At 36.7% G+C, this 23128-nt stretch overlaps 1 protein-coding gene across 1 annotated transcript in view; it reads left to right on the top strand.

Annotated features, from left to right (window-relative positions):
* The window catches only part of crb (cell polarity complex component crumbs), a 439435-nt gene that overhangs the window by 82300 nt on the left and 334007 nt on the right, over positions 1–23128 (top strand). Inside the window, exon 3 of the mRNA XM_090397137.1 lies at positions 20783–20911. Coding sequence (XP_090253263.1) covers positions 20783–20911 — 129 coding nt within the window. The remainder of the gene's footprint in view (positions 1–20782; positions 20912–23128) is intronic.

Genomic DNA, 23128 nt, shown 5'->3' with positions numbered 1-23128 from the left:
GATATTTGTGACATAAGACTGAATGATAAATGCACGTAAACACAAGAAAGATATTTAATTAACCAGATATTTCGGTCTGGAAATAGCAGACCATCCTCAGTGATATTATAAGAACAGTTATAAAAAATACAAGCTAGAATATTAACAATAGATCATTTAAAATAGAACAAGCCATGTGATGTTATAGCACTAAGTATGAAATGGAATATTTTGAAGTAGAGACATGATTAAAAAAAAAAAAATTAACGAGTAATCTTGATTAGACTTTCCCAGATTTTTTATATAGATATGCTTTCCTTGAACAAACGTTCAAACCTATAATGGGATCTATGTAAGAGGCGAGTCCTGGACCAAAGGATGTTGTGGTCAGTTTCAATCCCATGCTGAGCCAATCCAGACTTTTCAGGTTTGTTGTGAAGAATGGAGGATTGATGTTCTTGGATTCTTTTTTCAAGAGAACGTCCAGTCTGTCCAAAATAGGATAGATCACAGTTGCACGGAATTTGATAAACTCCAGGAAGAGATAAAGTTGAGCGTTTGTCTTTAGGAGAAGGAAAATGAGAAGACAATTTGTTAATAGGTGAATAAGTAGCTGTTAAATCATATTTCTTTAAAATTCTTGTGATAGGTTCTGAAATACCGATATAAGGAATTGGCACTTGACGTATTAAAACTTTGTTGTTTTGTGGAGGATTATAAGAATTGAGAAGATGTTGAGTACTTTTTTCAGAAAAGCCATTGAGTTTCATGTGTTGTTGGATAGTAAAAAGTTCTTTCTGTAGATAATCAAAGGTAGAACAATTAGTTTTTGCTCTTCTGATGAGGCATTTTATAATTCCTGTATTTTGACACGGATGATGGGCTGATTCTTTAATTATATAACGACCTGTGAATGTTGGTTTCCTGTATACTGTAGATATAAGAATATTTGAAGGCGACCTGATGAGGAGAACTTCTAAAAAAGATAACTGGTTGTTTTCTTCTATTTCCATAGTAAACTTTATATGATAATGCAAGGAATTGATACTGTTTAAAAAAGAAGGTAAAGAGTTTTTGCTATGTGGCCAAATAGTAAAGATGTCATCTATATATCTTACCCAAAAAAATGGTTGAGGGAAAATAGATGAGAAGAGAACTTTTTCTAAATGTTCTAAATAAAAGTTAGCTAAGGCATGAGAAAGAGGACTTCCCATGGCCATTCCTTCTACTTGGCTGTAAAATTTATTTTGACATATGAAATATCCAGAATGTATTACGAAATCAAACAGTTATAATGTCTTCAGGAAAGATGTCAGCAAGTAATTTTAAAGTTTCCTTGAGAGGTACATTGGTATATAAAGATTCTATATCAAAGCTAACCATAAGATCTGTAGGTTTAATGAGACATTTTTTAATTTTTCTAAGAAATGTGAAGAGTTCTTTAAAAAAGAATGAGTTGCCAATGTAAGATTTCAATAATTTAGCTAAATATTTGGCTATATGGTAAGTAGGAGAATCAATACAATCTACTATTGGATGGAGAGGATAGTCAATCTTATGAATCTTTGGAAGACCATAAAATCTAGTTCTTGCGAAATGAGTTTTAAGTCTTTCAATTGTGTCTTTATCTAAACTGATGACTTCATCTAAGAGAGAATTTAATTTCTTTACTTGTCTGTTGGTTGGATTATAATGAACTTCTTGATATGTGGAGTGATCTCGAAGCAAAAGAGAAAGTTTTCTTCTATAATTTGCTCAGTCCATAACTACAGTTGCTTTTCCCTTGTCAGTTTTGGTGATAATGAGGTGATTATTTTTTCTCAAGGACTGTAAAGATTTCATTTCAGAAGGAGATATGTTGGAAGGATGAAGCTTGGCCTTAAGTAGAGAAGAAGCGACTTCTAGGTGAAGAGCATTAGCTTTATCACTAGTTAGATGACTGAGATTTCGTTCAATGTTAACTAGAAAATCTAGATATGGTATCTTATTAGGAACAGTAGAAAAATCATGTCCTTTTGATAGGATGAGGGTTTCGTTTTCGGTTAAAGGACGTCCGGATATATTGACAATCCAATTATCTGGAGTTATGAAGGGCTTGGATTATCTAGATGAAAGAGCTTCATATTTACAGTTTAGATGTTGATTTAGTTTATTATAAGCACGTTGAGTAGAACATTTAGCCACATTTAGAACTATGTGAGAAAGATGTGAATCCAAATTTCTGGAAATATAGGTGCGAAGATTAGAAATAAGATGACTGAATAGCTAGGTCATGTTTAGCAGCTTTAAGTTGGTTACGGATTAGAGATAAACTGGTGTTCCGGTAAATATTATGAGCTCCAGGAGATTTTATTGTTTCTTTAATCTTAGCGAAATTGGGAATAATCTTGTTGTCGTGGCATTTTTTTAAGAAATCAATCTTTGCTTGTAATCTACCTTGTATAACTGAAAGTTTTCCTAATTTACCGGTTATTTTGGTAGCATTTTCCCCGTGAAGGATAAGAATTTGCTGTTTTAAGGATACTTGTGACATAAGACTGAATGATAAATGCACGTAAATACAAGAAAGATATTTAATTAAAATTTCGGTCTGGAAATAGCAGACCATCCTCAGTGGTATTACAAGAACAGTTATAAAAAATACAAGCTAGAATATTAACAATAGATCGTTTAAAATAGAACAAGCCACATGATGTTATATCATTAAGTATGAAATGGAATATTTTGAAGTAGAGACATGATTAAAAAAAATTAATGAATAATCTTGATTAGACTTTCCCAGAGATTTGATATAGATATACAGTCATTATGATTCAGGTTGGGACAATGGAGCAAGGCCTCCATGCTTTCCTTGAACAAATGTTCAAACCTATAATGGGATCTATGTAAGAGGCGAGTCCTGGACCAAAGGATGTTGTGGTCAGTTTCAATCCCGTGCTGAGCCAATCCAGACTTTTCAGGTTTGTTGTGAAGAATGGAGGATTGATGTTCTTGGATTCTTTTTTCAAGAGAACGTCCAGTCTGTCCAAAATAGGATAGATCACAGTTGCACAAAATTTGATAAACTCCAGGAAGAGATAAAGTTGAACGTTTGTCTTTAGGAGAAGGAAAATGAGAAGACAATTTGTTAATAGGTGAATAAGTAGCTATTAAATCATATTTCTTTAAAATTCTTGTGATAGGTTCTGAAATACCAGAGATATAAGGAATTGGCACTCGACGTATTGAAACTTTGTTGTTTTGTGGAGAAGATGAATTGAATAAGAATTGAGAAGATGAGTACTTTTTTCAGAAAAGCCATTGAGTTTCATGTGTTGTTGGATAGTAAAAAGTTCTTTCTGTGGATAATCAAAGGTAGAACAATTAGTTTTTGCTCTTCTAATGAGGCATTTTATGATTCCTGTTTTTTTGACATGGATGATGGGCTGATTCTTTAATTATTTTTTTAATTCTAAAATTCACAACAAACCTGAAAAGTCTGGATTGGCTCAGCACGGGATTGAAACTGACCACAACATCCTTTGGTCCAGGACTCGCCTCTTATAGATCCCGTTATAGGTTTGAACATTTGTTCAAGGAAAGCGTGGAGGCCTTGCTCCATCGTCCCAACCTGATTCGTAATGACTGTATATCTATATCAAAAATCTGGGAAAGTCTAATCAAGATTGCTCATTAATTTTTTTATTTTTATTTTTAATCATGTCTCTACTTCAAAATATTCTATTTCATACTTAGTGATATAACATCACACGGCTTGTTCTATTTTAAACGATCTGTTCTATTTTAAACGATCTATTGTTAATATTCTGGCTTGTATTTTTTATAACTGTTCTTGTAATACCACCGAGGATGGTCTGCTATTTCCAGACCAAAATATCTGGTTAATTAAATATCTTTCTTGTGTTTACGTGCATTTATCATTCGGCTTTAGTTATCAAGAAGTCAGTAATAAGATCCTGTTTACTGCTATGCTGCAATTTTTTATTAAGTTCATAATGTTGAGCTAAACAAATATTCAATTGTCTTGTGAATTTTCCAGAGCGCTCCATTGAGGGATTGTTATCCATAAAATAACTTCGTAACTTTCTTGCCAAGTCCATTCCTTCTGCAAATTTCTTTAAACTGAATGCTTTCACAGATTCATCGCAATCAGAATCTTCGGGAGAACTTACCCTGCTGTTTGGTTCGACATCATCTATTAATTGTACCAGTTCCTCTTCATATAAATCTATTTCCCCATAAATTAATCCACTAATTTCGTTTTCAACTATATTGCAAAAGCCCTCTAAGTGGCCATTACTATAAAAATAAAATTTTTACATAAAAAAGCATTACACGTTGCTACATGCAACGTGTATCACCAGAAAATAAAGTGCTCATGAGATTAACACACATGATTTTCAATACTCTTTTACTGTCAGAAAACGAAGATAATTTTCAATAATAAACACTTTATACGGTAAACAATTAATGTACATGCGTGCCAAAGGGTATGTCCCCTAATATAAATTCACTACTTATAATTACATCCACAATACGGGTAGATGCAAATTTTACGAAGATAAAATTTGATTTTTAATTCGTACAGTGAAAAATACACGAAAAGAAAAAGGGTTACTACAATTTGTAAACGGTGTTATATTGAAACTGCGTTGTATAAGTACTGCATTGAACAAGGATTACTACAATTTGTAGACTGTGTTATATCGAAACCGCATTGTATAAGTACCACGTTATATGAGGGTTACCTCTAGAAAAGATAGAGCTGAAACATCGCTTCTATTAGATAGAGGTAGAAGTGAATGACCATTGATCTATGAACCGAATTCCTCTCCTCTGGAGATAGCATTGAGAATCATTAGGAAAGTTTTAGAGGCACTGCCCCCAATGTAAACAGATAAGGATGTGCAGATTTGAGATTTGTATACAATTAATAGCTGGAAGGCCAAAAAGTAATCTATTATTAGAGCGTCAGATCTGGTAATAGTATCAGAACATCTATCTATAACTATGGTAACAACACTACCTCCAATTGGGGAAAGTGATCATGCAGTCTTGTCCAGAAAGGTTACTCAACATGTAGAATTTTCAGTCAAGAAAGGGTTTACATGGAACTACAAAGCTGGGGATTATGACAAGCTTAGAAGCTTATTTTGCACTTGGTTAGGCTATAATAAATTTAGTTTAATCCTTTATCCAAGTGTAAGCAAACAAAGCTTGCACCTGAAAATATCTTCAGGACTGAGTTAAGGTGGTGCAACACCGAGAAAAGGTGGACCAAGCTCTCATCACCCCTTGTCTCAGTATCTCCCATAATGCAAAGCACATCTCCTTGTGGACATGTATACTGCTATGCATTAATGCAAGGAGATGTGCTTTGCATTATGGGAGATACTGAGACAAGGAGTGAAGAGCTTGGCCCACCTTTGCTCGGAGTTTCCAGGTGTTTCACCACCTCACCTCAGTCCTGAAGATATTTTCAGGCACAAACTTTGTTTGCTTACAAAGTTTGGTTGTCAACAGGTGTATCACCTTATTGAATTACTCTGGATTCAGAGAAAGATGTTGGAAGTTTATTTTGCACTTGGTTAGACTATAATAAATTTTACTTTAATCCTTTATCCAAGTGTAAGCAAACAAAGTTTGCACCTGAAAATATCTTCAGGACTGAGGTAAGGTGGTGCAACACCAGGCAACTCATAGCAAAGGTGGACCAAGCTCTCATCACTCCTTGTCTCAGTATCTCCCATAATGCAAAGCATATCTCCTTGCAGACATATATTCCTGCTATCCATTAATGCAAGGAGATGTGCTTTGCATTATGAGAGATACTGAGACAAGGAGTAAATAGCTTGGTCCACCTTTGCTTGGAGTTCTTGGTGTTGCATCACCTTAACTCAGTCCTGAAGATATTTTCAGGCACAAGCTTTGTTTGCCTATACTTGGATAAAGGATTAAACTAAATTTATTATAGTCTAACCAAGTGCAAAATAAACTTCCAACATCTTTCTCCAAATCCAGATTAATTCAATAATAAGGTGGTACACCTGTTGGCAACTTGTATAGGAAAATATGACCTCTCTTATTGCTTCTGCCTTAGTATCTCCACATTTAGGTCTGCCTCCCACTGACGAGACCTCAATAAAGGTCAAAACTGGTCTGGGTAGTGGCCCTTCCCTTAATGCATAGCAGTATATATGTCCACAAGGAGATGTGCTTTGCATTACATTATGGGAGATACTGAGACAAGGAGTGATGAGAGCTTGGTCCACCTTTGCTCGGAGTTGCCTGGTGTTGCACCACCTTACCTCAGTCCTGAAGATATTTTCAGGTGCAGACTTTGTTTGCTTACACTTGGATAAAGGATTAAACTAAATTTATTATGACAAGCTTAGAAGTCAGCTTGGAACAGTGCCATGGCATAAGAAGCTACATCGAATACATATCATTAGTGCATGGGAAGCGGTCCAGAATTGTTTGAGCAAGGCAGTATCAGACTACATACCCAGGATTACGAGGATAAACTGAATAGGGATTAAGTGGATGAGTAGCAATATAAAGCAGGAGCTGCAGGGAAAAAAAAGAAAACATTGCGTAACGAATATAACAAAAAGGTGATCAGCCTGCTAATGAGCAATAATAAGCACAAGCAAGAAAGGTAACAAGTATGGTAAGGAGGGCTAAATCAGATTTTGAGAGAAAATTAGCTAAGCAGGCCAAAGTAAATCCAAAATTTTTTCACTATGCAGCAAGTGAGAGAAAGAATGATAATTTTACTCAGTGTTGATGGTAGGAAAGTGACAGAAGCAGAAGAAATATTTCAGTTACTAAGTGATCACTTTGCAAGGGTATATCATCCGGTGGTGACTTGACAGTTATTGCTATGACAGAGACTGATGTGAGAATTGAGATAGATGAGCTGGAGTACTCAATTCTTGTAGATAAACTTAACCATATCTTTAACACCTTCTTAACCAATGGCTACAACCCCAAAAAAATCCAGAAAATATTAAAACCACTTACCCCCTCATGACCGAGATTACACTAAATCTATCACCATTCCTTATATCCGTGGCTCATCTGAAAAGTTAACAAAAATCTTAAAAAAATATGCACCTGACTGCTTGTTACAAGCCATATAAGAAATTGGCATTCCTTATCCACTCCACCAATGACCAGCCACTTCCCCTAGACCTACCTTGAGTATACCAGATCCCTTGCAGTTGTAAACTGTCCTAATACAACCAAACAGGCAGGACAGCTAATATCGGGATATCTGAACACAAAGACTACAGCCACTCAGGACTTGCTGACCATGCACCAGATACCCACCACAGAATATGCTGAAAGAAAACCACTTTACTACACTGCAGCAAATATAAGTATGAAAGATTATTCCTGGAATCAGCCTCAGCTCCTCTCCTCCCAAACCCCAACGAATTTGGATGCACGAGACTGCCCCAAATTTGGGAAGCTTGCATCCTAAGAACATCAGCTCAGCAGCCATGAACTCAATTATCCCACTAGGGGCCACCTTTAGGACTCTTGGACCAACTTCAGTTGCTTTCTTCAGCCACATTTGCTCATTGTTAGTGCCTGCATGAACATCTCATAGTTTTATGTTCTCAGAAAATGGCAATGTAACATTGCCGAAATATAGCAAGGTATTGATTAAAGGTTTATCAGAGACACATTGGTGCGGAGATGGATTCATGGATTTACCAGAAGGAAGACTGTACTTCTCAGGAAGAAAAGATAACATACACAGAGAAGGAGTTGCATTACTACTTGAAAAGAAACTTACACACTCAGTAATTGAAATAAACCCAGTGTCTCCTAGAATAATAACAGCCAAACTTCAAGCAAAAGAAAAAGGTCAAACAATTAAAATAATCCAAATATATGCACCAGACAGTGACCATTCAGAGGAAGAAATAGAAAATTTCTATGAAGAACTACAACAGGAAATAGATAATCCCAAAAATAGAGAACTCATGATAATGATGGGAGATTTTAATTCTAAAATAGGACAGTTTACAGCAGACAAAAAAGATGTGATGGGGAAATTTGGATACGGAGAGCTTAACGACAGAGGAGAACAATTACTCCACTTCTGTAAAGCAAACGATCTGATGATTACAAATACATTGTTCTATCGATGCCCTAATAATAAATATAATATACATGGACATCCCCAGATGGTAATATAAAGAACTGCATAGACTATATCATCATAAACAAACAATGGAAAAGATCAGTAAATAATGTACAAACATTAAGAAGTTTTGATTTTGACACTGACCACGAAATATTAACTGCCAAAGTGAAGATAAAATTCCACAGGAAAAATAATATCAGAAAAGAAGAAAACATCAACCTATCAAAACTAAAAGATAGCTCAAGCAGAAGTCGATTTTTAGAACAGATGTGCTTGAAATTAAAACCCTCCATCTTCCAGAACAGCGGAAAATACTGGGAAAAAGGAAAAGAAACAGTGTTATCAATTGCAAAAGACACTCTAGGTTCCAAACCCAAAATAAACAAACAGTGGATAACCCAAGAAATCATAGCTACCATAGAAGAGAAAAGAGAGGCCAAGATACTTGTAAACCAACAAAACAATGAAGAGAATAGAGAAAAATACAGAGCACTAAAAAATAAAGTTGATAACCTATGCAAAAAAGCCAAAGAAAAATGGTTAGAAGCATACCAACAATACAACCTAAAAGTCTTCCATGATACTGTAAGAGAAATTACAAAGGAATTCTCAGCAAAAGCAGTAATAATGATAAATAACAAGATGACTGAAACTGGGAATATTGAATATATAAGAAAAATCTGGTCAAACCATTTTAAGACTATCTTCCACCAAGGAAACAAAACTACAATGCCAACAATAGAAGAAAATAATGATCACCCAAAAATTTTACAAGAAGAAGTTAGATGTGCAATAAAACAGATGAAAAACAATAAAATACCAGGCATTGATACTATCCCTACTGAACTGTGGTCATATGGAGGCAGCATATCAATAGAATATTTAACAACCTTATTCAATAAAATACTACAAACAGGAGAGATCCCAGATGACTGTAGAACTGTAAAGATCATCCCAATATACAAGAAAGGAGACAAAAGAGACTGCAGAAATTACAGACCAATCAATTTACTCCCTCACACCTATAAAATATTCATAAGAATTATACCAAGTAGATTAAAAAACACCTATGAAGAAATGATAGGCATAGAACAAGCTGGTTTCCGAGGAAACTATTCAACAATAGACCAAATTTTCACATTGCACCAACTAGCAGAGCTCAGCTGGAAAGACCATAAAGAACTATGTTGTTGTTTTGTGGACTTTAAACAAGCTTTCGATAATCAACAGAGAAATCCTTCTTAAAATTCTACTAGAAAAAGCAATAGACATATATATAATACAGTTTCTGATAAAATATTACTCTAAGACAAATGCAATAATTAAAAAGGACACACTCACAACAGAACCCATAGAGATCCAAAAAGGAGTAATGCAAAGATGCCCATTATCCCCATGCCTATTCAACATATATCTAGAAGAAGTTATAAAGAAAGCAATAGACAATGAGCTTGGAATCAATGTCAACGGTTTAAACATAAATAATATCAAATATGCAAATGATCTCGTCCTTCTTGCAAGAACCCCAAATGAACTACAAAAGTTGATCAATGAGCTAAACAAAACCTGTAAAACATATGACATGACAATAAATATACAAAAGTGATGAAAATAGGGAGGAACAGAACTACCATCTCAGCCACCCTAAACGGAGAACAAATAGAACAAGTAGACAACCTCATATACCTTGGATCAAAACTAACAGAAACAATAGATGAACTCAAAACAATCAAACACAGAATAACGATAGGATGGACCACCATGGGAAAATTACAGAAAATCTGGAAAACAAACAAGATATCTAAACAAGCCAAAATTTAATTATATGAAGCAATAATTATACCAACAGTCATCTATGGAGCAGAAGCGTGGACAGTTAAAAAAAGAGAGGAGAAAAAACTGCTGGCATTTGAAATGAAATGCTTAAGAAAAATAAATAGAACAAATTGGATAGAAAAGAAAACAAACATCACAGTCAGACAAGAACTATTGTATAAAAAGACAATAATAGAAAAAATTAGAAAACAACAACTGAGATGGTTTGGACACACTGTACGCATGGATGCAGACAGACTTCCTAATGTCGTAATCAATACTTTTCCAACTGAAAAAAGAAGACCTGGAAGACCAAGAATTACCTGGCTGAAATTAATAAAGAACATCTTGGGATGCAGAACATATAAGAAACTTTTTCGAACAGCAAGGAATAGAGAAGACTGGAAGATCCTGCTCAAGAGAAGACTCAACCCGTCTTAGACGGAAGAGAAGAAGAGGATTGATTAAAGTTTTTTAATTAATATTTTAGTATACGTTGTCATTTCCTGACTGCTTGTTACTGAAATATTTAAAGTCGTTGGAGGTACTCAATATATTGAAAACATGAATACAGCAGTGGGCCTGGATAGTATTTTAACCCATGTGCTACAAGAATGTGCAAGTGAACTGGCAGTGCATCTGACAAAGTTGATTAATCTAAATCCCAGCTCTGGCAAGGTTCCAAGGGAGTGGAAAGAGGGTAAGATAGTTCCATTATATAAAGGTTGCTCCACGACAGAAGTAGCAAATTACAGATCAGTTAATATCTCTGAAGTGGTGGTGGTTAAACTACTGGAAAAGTTGGTTAAAAGTAAAATTCAGGAATGGGTGGATAGGAATATAATACTCTATAGGGGACAGCATGGCTTTGTAAAAGATAGGTCCTGCCTCAGTGATTTATTCACATTTTATAATAAGGTTTTAGCAGAATTGAATAAAGGAAATGGATACATCATGATACTGCTGGACTTTGCAAAGGCATTTGACAGAATACCACTTGGAAAACTATTATATAAGTTGGAGCAAATGGGAATAGATATTAGGCTGGTGGTATGGATAGGAGAGTGGCTGATAGACATCAGAGGGTGGTATAGAATGGAGTGTAATCAAGGCAAATGAGGGTGACTAGTGGAGTACCCCAGGACTCTCTGTACTAGGCCCACTACTTTTTAATTTGTATATTAACGATAGAGCAGATTTGAAGGAGAATATTCAGTAATGGGAATCCCTGATGGTGAGAGAGTGATCGTCTGAGCAGATCTGAACGGGCACGTAGGAAGGCGACGAAGTGGTGAAGAAAGCGTACATGGAGGTTGGAGTAGTGGTGAAAGAAATGAAGAAGGTAAAAAAATCATAGAATATGCTGTGGCTTTCGATCTGGCTATGGCTAACACGTGGTTCAAGAAGAGAGTTGGGCATCTGATAATCTATAAGAGCGGGGATAGAATGAGTCAGATTGACTATATTATGTGCCGTAGGAAACATCTGAAGGAGGTGAAAAACTGTAAAGTGATTAATGGAGAAAGTGTAGCAGCATAGTACAGGTTGGTTGTGGTAGACTGTGATATAAAAGGGGAAAAGAAGAATAGACAGAAGTGGTGGGTACAGAGGAGAATAAAGTGGTGGAAATTGGAAGAGGAAGGACCAAGGAATAAGTTTAAAGAAGAGGTATTGAAAGAAATGAAGTTACCAGAGGATGTGGAAGAATGGTGGGACGTTAATAGTCGGAATATTAGAAAAATTGGAGAAGAGGTGCTTGGTATAACATCAGGAAAGGGACCACCTGAGGATAAGGAGGCATGGTGGTGGAATGAGGAGGTGCAGTTGGAGATCAAGGAAAAGAAAGAGGCAAAGAAAAAATGGGACATGACTGGAACTAGAGCCGACAAGCAGGCATATAGATTAGCAAAGAAAAATGCAAAGAGAGCTGTGGCAAGGGCGAAAGCAAGGGCAGTTGATGAGGTTTATGAAGAACTGGAGAGAAACGGTGACAAAGCTCTCAGTTGTTGAGAATAGCGAAAGCCAGAGATAAGGCCTCGAAAGACAAAAATCAGTCAAGCAGATAAAGGATGCTTCAGGAGTCGTATTACAACACGAGGACAAAATCAGAGGAAGATGGAAAGAATATTTCCGAAAACTACTAAATGAGGAGAATCCAAGAGAGAGAGAGAGGTGCGAGGATGGAGAGGTAAATGAGAGACTGGTGCAAGACATAAGTAGAGAGGAAGTGGTTTGGGTACTGAGTAAAATGAAGAATGGAAAGGCTGTGGGAGCAGACCAGATACCTGGGGAAGTGTGGAAAAGTTTGAGCAGTGAGGGCGTGGATATGTTATGGGATCTGATGTGTAAAATAGCCCAACAGGAAAAGATAACAGAGGAATGGAGGAAAAGTATTCTCGTCCCAATCTACAAAGGAAGAGGAGATGTTCAAGACTGTGGCAACTATAGAGGAATCAAGCTCATGTCACGCACATTAAAAATATGGGAAAGAGTAATTGAAGCAAGGTTACGGCAGGAAACGAAAATTGGTGAGGTTTTGATATATGCCAGGAAGAGGGACAACGGATGCAATATTTGCGCTGAGGCGATTGATGGAGAAATATAGAGAGATGCAAGTGGATCTGCACATGGTGTTTATAGACCTGGAAAAGGCATATGACAGAGTGGCCAGGCAGGAGGTATGGAGGTGTATGAGGAAGAAGGGGGGGTGTCGGAGAAGTACGTGAAGTTGGTGAAGGAGATGTATGAGGGAACAGAAACTCAGGTCAGGTCTAGTGTTGGCATGACAGAAGGGTTCCCTATTGTCGTAGGGCTACACCCAGGGTCAGCTCTGAGCCCCTACCTCTTTGACCTGGTCATGGATGTACTAGTGGAGGATGTCAAGAAGGAGGCACCATGGAGCATGCTGTTTGCCGATGACATTGTTCTATGTGAATCATCCCGAGAGAAGCTTATAAATACCCTGGAAGAATGGAGAAAGGCATTGGAGGAGAGCGGCATGAGAATTAACCGGGTGAAGACTGAATATATGTCAACGGGGAGTGACGAGGATATCGTCATACGACTCCAGGGTGAAAGGCTAATTTCAGGGAAGAAATTCAAGTACCTTGGGTCAGTTGTCGAGAGGAATGGTGACCTGGATGAGGAAATACAGCACCGAAAAACATGCAGTTGGATGAATTGGAGGAAGATGAGCGGGGTCCTGTGTGACAAGAGAGTGAGTTGTAAGAGGAAAGGAAAGCTCTATAAGATGGTGGTGAGGCCGGCAATGCTCCATGGTGCGGAGACGTGGCCTATAACCAAGGCACAGGAGAGGAAGATGGAGGTAGCAGAGATGCAGATGTTGAGATGGATGAGTGGTGTGACAAAGAAGGACAGGATAAGGAATGACTACATCAGAGGGACAGTTAAGGTGGGACCAATTGGCAAGAAGATACAAGAAAGTAGGCTGAGGTGGTTTGAACATGTTGGGAGGAAGGGTGAGGAGTATGTTGGTAAACGAGTGGAGTATATGGAGTTGGAGGGAAGGAGGAAAAGAGGCAGGCCCAAGCTCAGGTGGAGGGATAAGATGACAGAGAATCTTAGGGAGAAAGGATGGAGTCTGAAGGATGCTCTGGACTGGGGAACTTGGAAGAGGAAGGTTAAAGATTGATGCGCCGACCCCGTTTAACATGGGATAAGGCAGAGTGAAAGAAGAAGAGGATTCAGTTGTTTGCTGATGATGCAAAATTAGGGAGGACAGTTGTTGATAAAGATAAAGGACTTGTTGATAAAGGTGATGTAGATATTTACAGGATGATTGAAATAAATTGGCAGTGTTGGCAAAGATTGTCATCTCATTGTTGTAAAATGTAAGATAATGCACTTCAGGATGAAAAGATTACACACTCTGTGTCATATGGATGGTACTAGTTTACAGGAAATTGAAGAGACTACGGACTGCTTGTGATGGTGGATAGACATTTGAAATTGTCTATCCAACATCACAAGTTGGCAAAATAGCTCACAGGATTGCTTGGATGCTGAAGAACTCATTGACATGTAAAGATAGGGAGGTTATTATCTCTCTTTATAAGGTTGATTTGTTTGCATGTTTGGTCACCTCCATTTCTTGAGGATCAGGAGATGATGGAGAGGATTCAAAGATGGGTGACCAAGCTTGTGACAGGTCTGTGGAATGTTCCCTATGAAGATAGTTTGAGAGTATGACTGTTGCAGACTTTAGCTAATGAAGGAGAGAGGATATAATAGAAACTTATAAATTACTATCATCATCATCATCAAATTCCTGCTATGTACCCTCAAGGGGTGTACAGGATATGACAGTACCACATGAAAAGATTACATCATTACTAACTTCCTATCTACAATTTTCCTCCAAATCAGTCTGTTACTTGTCAAGACTCCAACATTATCAGAACTTATATTTCTATCGTCTAAGGCACTTTGTACCGTATCAATCCACCTATATCTTGGTCTTCCTCTGAGTCGGTTTCCTGCCAACCTGGCAGAAAACATTTGTTTTGCTAATCTTTCCTCTCCCATTCTATTTAAGTGACCACACCACCTGAGATTAGCTCTGCTAATGCATTCCTGGATGCTGACAATGTCAAGTTCTTTCCTAATATCTGCATTTTTAATATGATATTGCCATTGATGCCATCTGTTCACGCCTCTAATCTTTCTCAGGACTCTCATATCTGCAGTCTCTAGTCTTTGGTCAAGTGTTTTACTTCTGACCCAGCTCTCAGATCCATAAGTTAAAACTGGTTTGAACACTGTCTCATATACAGCCAATTTAGTGTTCAGACTAATTTCTCTCTTATTCCATATGAATTTATTCAATTGACTTCCCACCATACCAGCTTTGCTGATTCTGTTGTCTATTTCTATATTTAATTTACCATCTTCATTAAAAATTGTGCCTAAGTAGCTGAAATGTTTTACTTGTTCCACAGGTTCTCCATTCACAACACAGTTGACATTTTCAATGATTCTGCCTATTTTCATTGTCTTTGTCTTTTTATTGCTGACCTTCATACCATATCTATTACAACAGCTATTCAATTTAGTCAAAGAATCTTGCAGACTTGTAGCGGATTTATTTAGAAGTATAACATCATCCGCATAAAGCAAGGAGCTGACATTAACATCTCCAATTTTGATATCAGGTTTAATACCACTTTCCTTCATAATGTGATCCATATAGATAATGAATAACAGAGGGGATAATGTATGTCCTTGTCTCACACCAGATTTAACATTAAACCATCTTCCTGTACTTCCTTCAATTCTAACTGCTGACTTACAACTCAAATAAAGACTAAGTATTGCTTGATATAATGCCCCATTGACACCATATAACTGCAGCGTATTGAATAGCTTCTCTCTTGGCACCTTGTCATATGCCTTTTCCAAATTGACAAAACTTAAATACAGATCTTTGTTATATTCCCATGCTTTCTCATCTATTTGTCGTAAAGTGAAGATCTGATCCTGATAGCCTCTATTTGTCCTTAATCCAGCTTATTCTTCACCAAGCTTTTCTTCCACAATTCTTCTCAACCGTTTCTCAAGTATACTGGCATAGATCTTGCCAGGAACACTCAGTAGGGAAATACCTCTGTAATTCTCACATTCAGTTTTATTTCCCTTTTTATATAATTGTACTATGAGAGCTCTACTCCAATCATCGGGAATTCGTCCCTCTGTCCAGGCATTCTGAACTATGCAGTGCAGCCACTGTAAGACTTTTATACCACCATACTTCAGCATTTCTGATCGAATATCATCTACTCCTGCTGCCTTTCCACATTTCAAGCTTTTGATGGCTTTTTCTACTTCAAGTATGGATATGCATTCCTGACTGCATGCCTGGTCAGTGTTTTTTATCACTGTGCTGTCATCACTGCTTGTTTCATTTAGCAGTTTTTCAAAGTAATTACTCCATACTTCAAGGATATCTTTTTCTCCTGTTTTCATGTCATCTTTATCATCTCTAACTCCTTTTACAGCACTCTTTCCTCCATTTCTAAGCTTTTTCAACAACCTCCAGAATATTTTGCCGCCTTCTTGATATTTATTTTCTATATTCTTGCCAAAGTCCTCCCATGACTTTTGTTTAGCTAGTTTTACACACTGTTTAGCTTTCTTACATTTGTCTCTGTATTCTGTAAGAGTAAAAGCTGACTTATTTGCCAGGTACTTTTGATATGCTTTCTTCTTTTCCTTCACTGCCTCTTTAACTTCCTGTGTCCACCAGGGAGTTCTGATTTTGTTATCCTTGCACACAACCTCACCACATGCCTCTCTGGCAGAATCACTCAATATTTTCTTCAGAGTTTGCCACTGAATCTCCAAGGTTTGATTCCTGTTCTCAAACTCTTTCATTTTCTTTTCAATAATCTTACTGTATTTTAGTCTACAGTTCACATCTGAGAGCTGCTGAACTTTTATTCGCTTTAAAACTTTCTTACATGTTATTCTTTTCAATATGAAATTCAATTTTATCCTGCTCAAGACTAAATAGTGATCACTTTCAAATCCTCTGTACACTCTGGTGTCCTGCACCAGGGAGAAGACATCACTATCAACAATAATATAGTCAATGAGACTTTTCTTATTCCTAGCCTCTTCTCTCCATGTGAATTTGTGCACATTTTTATGTTGGAACATGGTGTTAGTAATAACCAGTCCATGTCCTGAGCTGAAATCCAACAGATATTTGTCATTATTATTAGCTTTGCTCTTTTCTCCAAATTTTCCCAAAATATTTTTGTATGTCTCGCAATCATTTCCTACTCTGCTATTTAGATCCCCAACAAGGACCAACTTTTCCTTTTTCATTGTGTCAGTTGCTTTTTCTAGAGCGTCAAAAAATTCCTCCACTTCTACCTTAGTAGAACTTTCTGTGGGACCATAGGCACAAATAAGTCTCATTGTCCAGTTCCCCATTCTCATATTTGCCCACATTACTCTGCTTGAGACTGACTGCCATTCAAGAAGATTAGCCTCGTATTTTGTGTTGAATACTATGCTACTCCTTCTTTTCCTTGATTGTCATTGCCTGAATATAACATTTTGTATTTATTGCTTAGTAGGATCTCACCAGTTTTGGTCTTTTTTGTTTCAGTCACCCCTATTATGTCGATCTGGTACTTATCTAATTCCTCAGCTAGCTCCATTTCTTTGCCATTCAGGCTTCTTACGTTGATAGTACCGATCTTTAACTCTGGTGATGTTGAGTTGAGGTTTGTTTTCAGATTTGTTCCAGTAGCTGACTTTTCGCTGTTCGCCCTGTTTCCCTGGCGAAAACAACGAGGGCCTTGTTTAACCGGGCGATGCCCCATCCGGCATGAAATTTTGTCATGTTGTACCATCATTTTTTATTTTGGTTTAACCAATAAGAATACAATTTGGTCGGCTAAATCCCAAATTGCCAGCTCATCCTCGTTCGTTCAGTATCAAAGTAGATACCCAACAGGGTGCACCACGAGAAGGTGAGGATTGGACATTAGGTCAGAAGCCCTGGTCGGTTCTTCGCATTCCTTTAAAGGCTATGTGGAGGTCTCCTCTCAGTTATACAGCTTTGACCCTTAAGCACCCCTATAAATTACTAAAGGGATTCTGTAAGAGGGACACAAATGTTATTTTTCAATATATAGTGAATAGGGGAGAAAAACAAGGAGTCACACTTAGAAGTTGTCTGAGAAGGTGGTTAGTAAGGATGTGCAGAGTAGGTTCTTTACTTGGAGAGTGGTGAATGAGTGAAATGGATTGCCATTGCATTTAAGGAGATATATGATAAGTATTGTGTTAATGGATAGTGTTGGTCTTCTATGATGAGTCTTTTAACCCAATAAGGTACCAATTTAAATAATAATAATATTGAACAGAAAGGAATGCCTAGTTTTTTTTTTTTTTTTTAGGCTAGTGAAGCAAATGATGTGATGTGATGTTTATGCTAGGAAATGCTGGGGGTTAATATCATTCCAAGGAGAAAAAAAATCTGATTCTGTCTGGTGATCTGTGTATTACCCAAATAGGTGAGCTGAGCTCTCTTTTATGAGAGAAAAGGCACAACTGTATTTTGCCAGCATTGAAGGTGATCAGGTTATCCTCCTCCAGTGAAGGATGATTTGGAGATCAGTGTTAAGGCAGCAGTTGCAGATAATCTTGAAGTTTGGTTGCCTGCTCACTGTGTGATTTATCACGAGTATGGTGAATGGAGCGTACAGCCATCAACAAAGCTGTGGGTGGAATTTTTGGTGATTCAGAGTAGATCATTTATGTATAAGAGAAAGAAATAGGTAATAGAACAGAGTCCTTAGACATTGCTACACTGGAGAATGAATCCCTTACTTTGTTCTTCAACATCAGTCGAAGTTCAAAGAGAGGGATTCATCCAACACAGCATACAATAACCACCAGAGAGAAACCTGCTACCCAGTTATAGAGCATGATAACTAGATCCAAGGATGAAAATTTACTGAGCATATGTTCAGTGCACTGGGAGTAAGAGCGAGGTATGTATAGAATATTATAGAGATATGGGAGGATAGGTGCTATCCCTGGAGCATGTTTGAATACATTTGGGAAGATGCCATCAGAGCCAGAAGACTTTTTATTGTCTAAGGTCTTTATAGTCTTCTGATGTCTTTTTTTTCTGCAAACTCACTGTAGGCATATGTTAGTTTCTGATATGGCAAAGAGATGATTTGCCTAGGTCATCTATTCAGGAGTTGGGAGAGAAGAATGTTGCTAGCAGGTAATCGTTACATTATAAGTTACTAAAGGGAGTCTATAAGTACAGTAGTGTCATCTGAACGAGAGAGAGAGAGAATGTAAGCACAGGTGAACAGAGGTTGCATCTGATAGCCTTTGCAAGTAACTTGGTAATGCAGGTGGTTTGTCATAAGAGTGAAAGCAGATCTAACTGTGGAATGGAACTAAGTTTGGGTTGCCCATGAAGATATCTTGGTAACCAAGGCATCTTCATAGGCACAAAGACGTTTACTTGTGTATGTGTAGACACACTAACAAGGAGGCAAACACAGATTGATTGTAAAAGGTGAGCTCCTGCAGTCCTAACTAGCACCTTCTAGAGTGTGGTGTTGGAATCTTGCTGAAGGTCTTATAATTATGGTCTTCCAGATTTTTGATAGTTTGACTCAGCCAAAACTTGCCTAAGTTTGGAGAATGTAGTGCTGTGATGGATGGATCTAGTGATCTGTATCCATGGCATTAGTGCAGGAAACTTCAAGGAAGATGAAAAGGAACCTTACCTGGGTATGTACAATATAAAAACATAGAATATTGGCCAGACAAAAGTATCATCCGCATTTTTAGAAATACATAAGTTAGAAAGAAGAGTAGAACCAATGTTTCCAATCTCTGAATTGGTGAAGACATATGAATGAATTAATGAATAAAAATTTGCACTGCAATGCAAACCATGCAAGCCAACTAGAGAACACATGCATGTTATAGGTACACATCTGTTCCCTTGATTGCTTTAGTACACTCCTCTACAAATCCCAAAAATCTTTCTTAAACTAGCCATAAAGTCAATAAATGCATTACAATTTTTTAAATTAAACATTTTCATGCTGGGCTGTGTGCAATATGCCTTATGTTGCATTCCAACGAGAATGTGTTCAACAAATTTCTTTTATATTATTTTTATTTTACTGGTTATTATTTCACTGACTCCTAATTCATCATTTATTTGATTCTATTTCTTTCTTTCTTTTATTTTTTATTTTCTATAATTTCTTTTATTTCCAAATGAAGTAGGCTGCACCCCCTTATCCCTTAAGTTTTGGAAATCAGCTGGTAGCTGCTGTCCACCTTAATCATTGGCAGAAGTGTAATCTCTGGCTAGCATGCATAGATGAAAATGACAAAAATATGGCCAAAAGTGTTGCTATATTTAAAAACTGCCACCACATTTTGTTCCTAACCTTAAGACAGCATTATTATGTTTGTGTGAGTTCTGCTGTCAGTTTTTTCAGGTTTATAGGGTTAACAACCTTAGTTTCTTTTCAGAAGAAGAAAAAAAAAAATCTTAATTACTTGCACAGAAGCTTGAAACTAACTGAAAAAAAAAAAGTTCAGACAAAATCTCCTCTAGTTGCTTACTACTGTTGTGCATTCCTATGATGTGTCTTTCTTTTGCTGAGCTAACATTATGGAGTTACCTTCATTTATTTAATAAGTAATAAAATAAATTTTCATGGTTATATTAAATATTTAAATGAAATTTGTGCAATCAGAAGCATTAAAAAAAGTTTACTGTATACCATCCAATCCTTTGGCCATAATCAAAGGATTAATTAATCTGTCTGTGGTGCAAAAGCATTACATTTCCAAAACTCAACTCTCAATAATTCATTATAAGCACTCTGAAAATTTAGAGGTCCAATTAGTATTGCTATAGATTGAGATACACCAATCTTATTCCACTTTAACAAAACAGGCACATCAGCCTGAGAACAAATGCGATTAAACCATGCTATTTGGTTGGTAGATGGCACAGCAAAGATGTTGGATTGGGCACTGTTACATTGGATAGTATGGCATTGAATGGTAGGTCATGTGGTAAGAGCAGCATCTTACAATGAGTCATTGGACTCCATGCAGGTGTCACCTAATAATAATAATGTAATAATATGAATTGACCATTTTCAAATCTTCATATTTCTTCATATTCAACTAACTTTAAGTATTTATGAATTGGTATGTTTCTAATCAGATTTTTGACTACACAGCTGCATTCATAAATTTGATTTATGTTCTCCATGATTTCAAGCATTTTGAACTTTCTTTTAGATGGGTATTTGGACAATCATTGTTTCAGCATGCCGTGTCTCAGCTATAGCAAATGTACTTCTTTACCAGATGGATATTACTGTCAGTGCACTACTCGTTATTCTGGAAGAAATTGTCAGATTGACAATGGTAAGTAAAATTATTACTTGAATTAATATGAAAAAATGTGAAAAAATATGAAAACTTGTTATTGCCTGAATATTATATTCATCATCATCATCAAATTCCTGATATATACCCTCAAGGGGTGTACAGGATATGATAGTACTACATGAAAAATTTACATCATTACTCACTTCCTATCTACAATTTTCCTCCAAATCATCCTGTTACCTGTCAAGACTCCAACATCAAATCTTATATTTCTATCTTCTAAAGCACTTTTTACTGTATCAATCCACTCATATCTTGGTCTTCCTTTGGGTCTTTTTCCTGCCAACCTGGTAGAGAACACTTGTTTTGCTAATCTTTCCTCTCCCATTCTGTTTAAGTGACCATACCACCTGAGATTAGCTCTGCTAACACATTCTTGGATGCTGACAGTGGCGAGTTCTTTCCTAATATCCTCATTTTTAATATGATATTGCCATTGATGCCATCTGTTCATGCCCCTAATCTTTCTCAGGACTCTCATATCTGCAGTCTCTAGTCTTTGGTCAAGTGTTTTATTTCTCACCCAGCTCTCAGATCCATAAGTTAAAACTGGTTTGAACACTGTCTTTCATACTACTAATTTAGTGTTCAGACTAATTTCTCTTTTATTCCATATGAATTTATTCAGTTGACTTCCTACCATACCAGCTTTGTTGATTCTGTTGTCTATTTCCATATTTAATTTACCATTTTCAGTAAAAATCGTGCCAAATAGCTAAAATGTTTTACTTGTTCTATAGGTTCTCCATTCACAACACAGTTGACATTTTCAATGATTCTGCCTATTTTCATCGTCTTTGTCTTTTTATTGCTGACCTTCATACTATATCTATTACAACAGCTATTCAATTTAATCAGAGAATCTTGCAGACTTGTAGCGGATTTATTTAGAAGTATAACATCATCTGCATAAAGCAAAGAGCTGACATTAACATCTCCAATTTTGATATCAGGTTTAATACCACTTTCCTTCATAATGTGATCCATATAGATAATGAATAACAGAGGGGATAATGTACATCCTTGTCTCACACCAGATTTAACATTAAACCACCTTCCTGAACTTCCTTCAATTCTAACTGCTGACTTACAACTCAAATAAAGACTAAGTATTGCTGGATATAATGTTCCATTGACATATAACTATAGCATTTTGAATAGCTTCTCTCTTGGCACCTTGTCATAGGCTTTTTCGAGATTACTAAACTTAAATACAGCCACATGACAAGCTCTTAATTAAATTGAAAGAGATGGGATTGGATAACAGACTTCAGTGTTGGATCAGCGACTGACTGTCACATTGGTATCAGAAATTTGTATATGGAGGTGCAGTATCTCGAAAGTGAAAGGTCACAAGTGGTGTGCCACAGGGGTCAGTTTTGGGGCCATTGTTGTTCAATTTGTATGTTAATGATATTCGGTTGGGTTTAACTAATGATATCCATTAGTTAAACCCATACAGTACAAAGTGCATTGGACGATAGAAATATCATCATCAAATTCCTGCCATGTGCCCTCAAGGAGATGACAGGATATGATAGTACTACATGAAAAATTTACATCATTACTAACTTCCTATCTACAATTTTCCTCCAGATCAGTTTGTTACTTGTCAAGAATCCATTATTATCAGATCTTATATTTCTGTTGTCTAAGGCACTTTGTACCGTATCAATCCACCTATATCTTGGTCTTCCTCTGGGTTGTTTTCCTGCCAACCTGGCAGAGAACACTTGTTTTGCCAATATTTCCTTGCCCATTCTGTTTAAATGGTCATACCACCCGAGACTAGCTTTGCTAACGCATTCCTGGATGCTGATAGTGTCAAGTTCTTTCCTAATATCCTTGTTTTTAATATGATATTGCCATTGATGTTGTCTGTTCACCCCTCGAATCTATCTCAGGATTTTCATATCTGTGGTGTCTAGTCTTTGGTCAAGTGTTTTATTTCTCTCAGATCCATAAGTTATAACTGGTTTGAACACTGTCTTGTATACAGCTAATTTAGTGTTCCGACTAATTTCTCTCTTATTCCATATGAATTTATTCAATTGACTTCTTACTATACCAGCTTAATTGATTCTGTTGTCTCTTTCTATATTTAATTTACTATCTTCACTAAAATCGTGCCTAAGTAGGTGAAATATTTTACTTGTTCCACAGCTTCTCCGTTCACAATGCAGTTGCATCCCC

Source organism: Typopeltis vanoorti, chromosome 8, assembly GCF_054136105.1.
Source record: "Typopeltis vanoorti isolate ZY-2024b chromosome 8, IOZ_Tvanoo_1.0, whole genome shotgun sequence".
NCBI classification, from domain to species: domain Eukaryota; kingdom Metazoa; phylum Arthropoda; class Arachnida; order Uropygi; family Thelyphonidae; genus Typopeltis; species Typopeltis vanoorti.
This window is presented reverse-complemented; position numbering and strand designations above follow the sequence as displayed.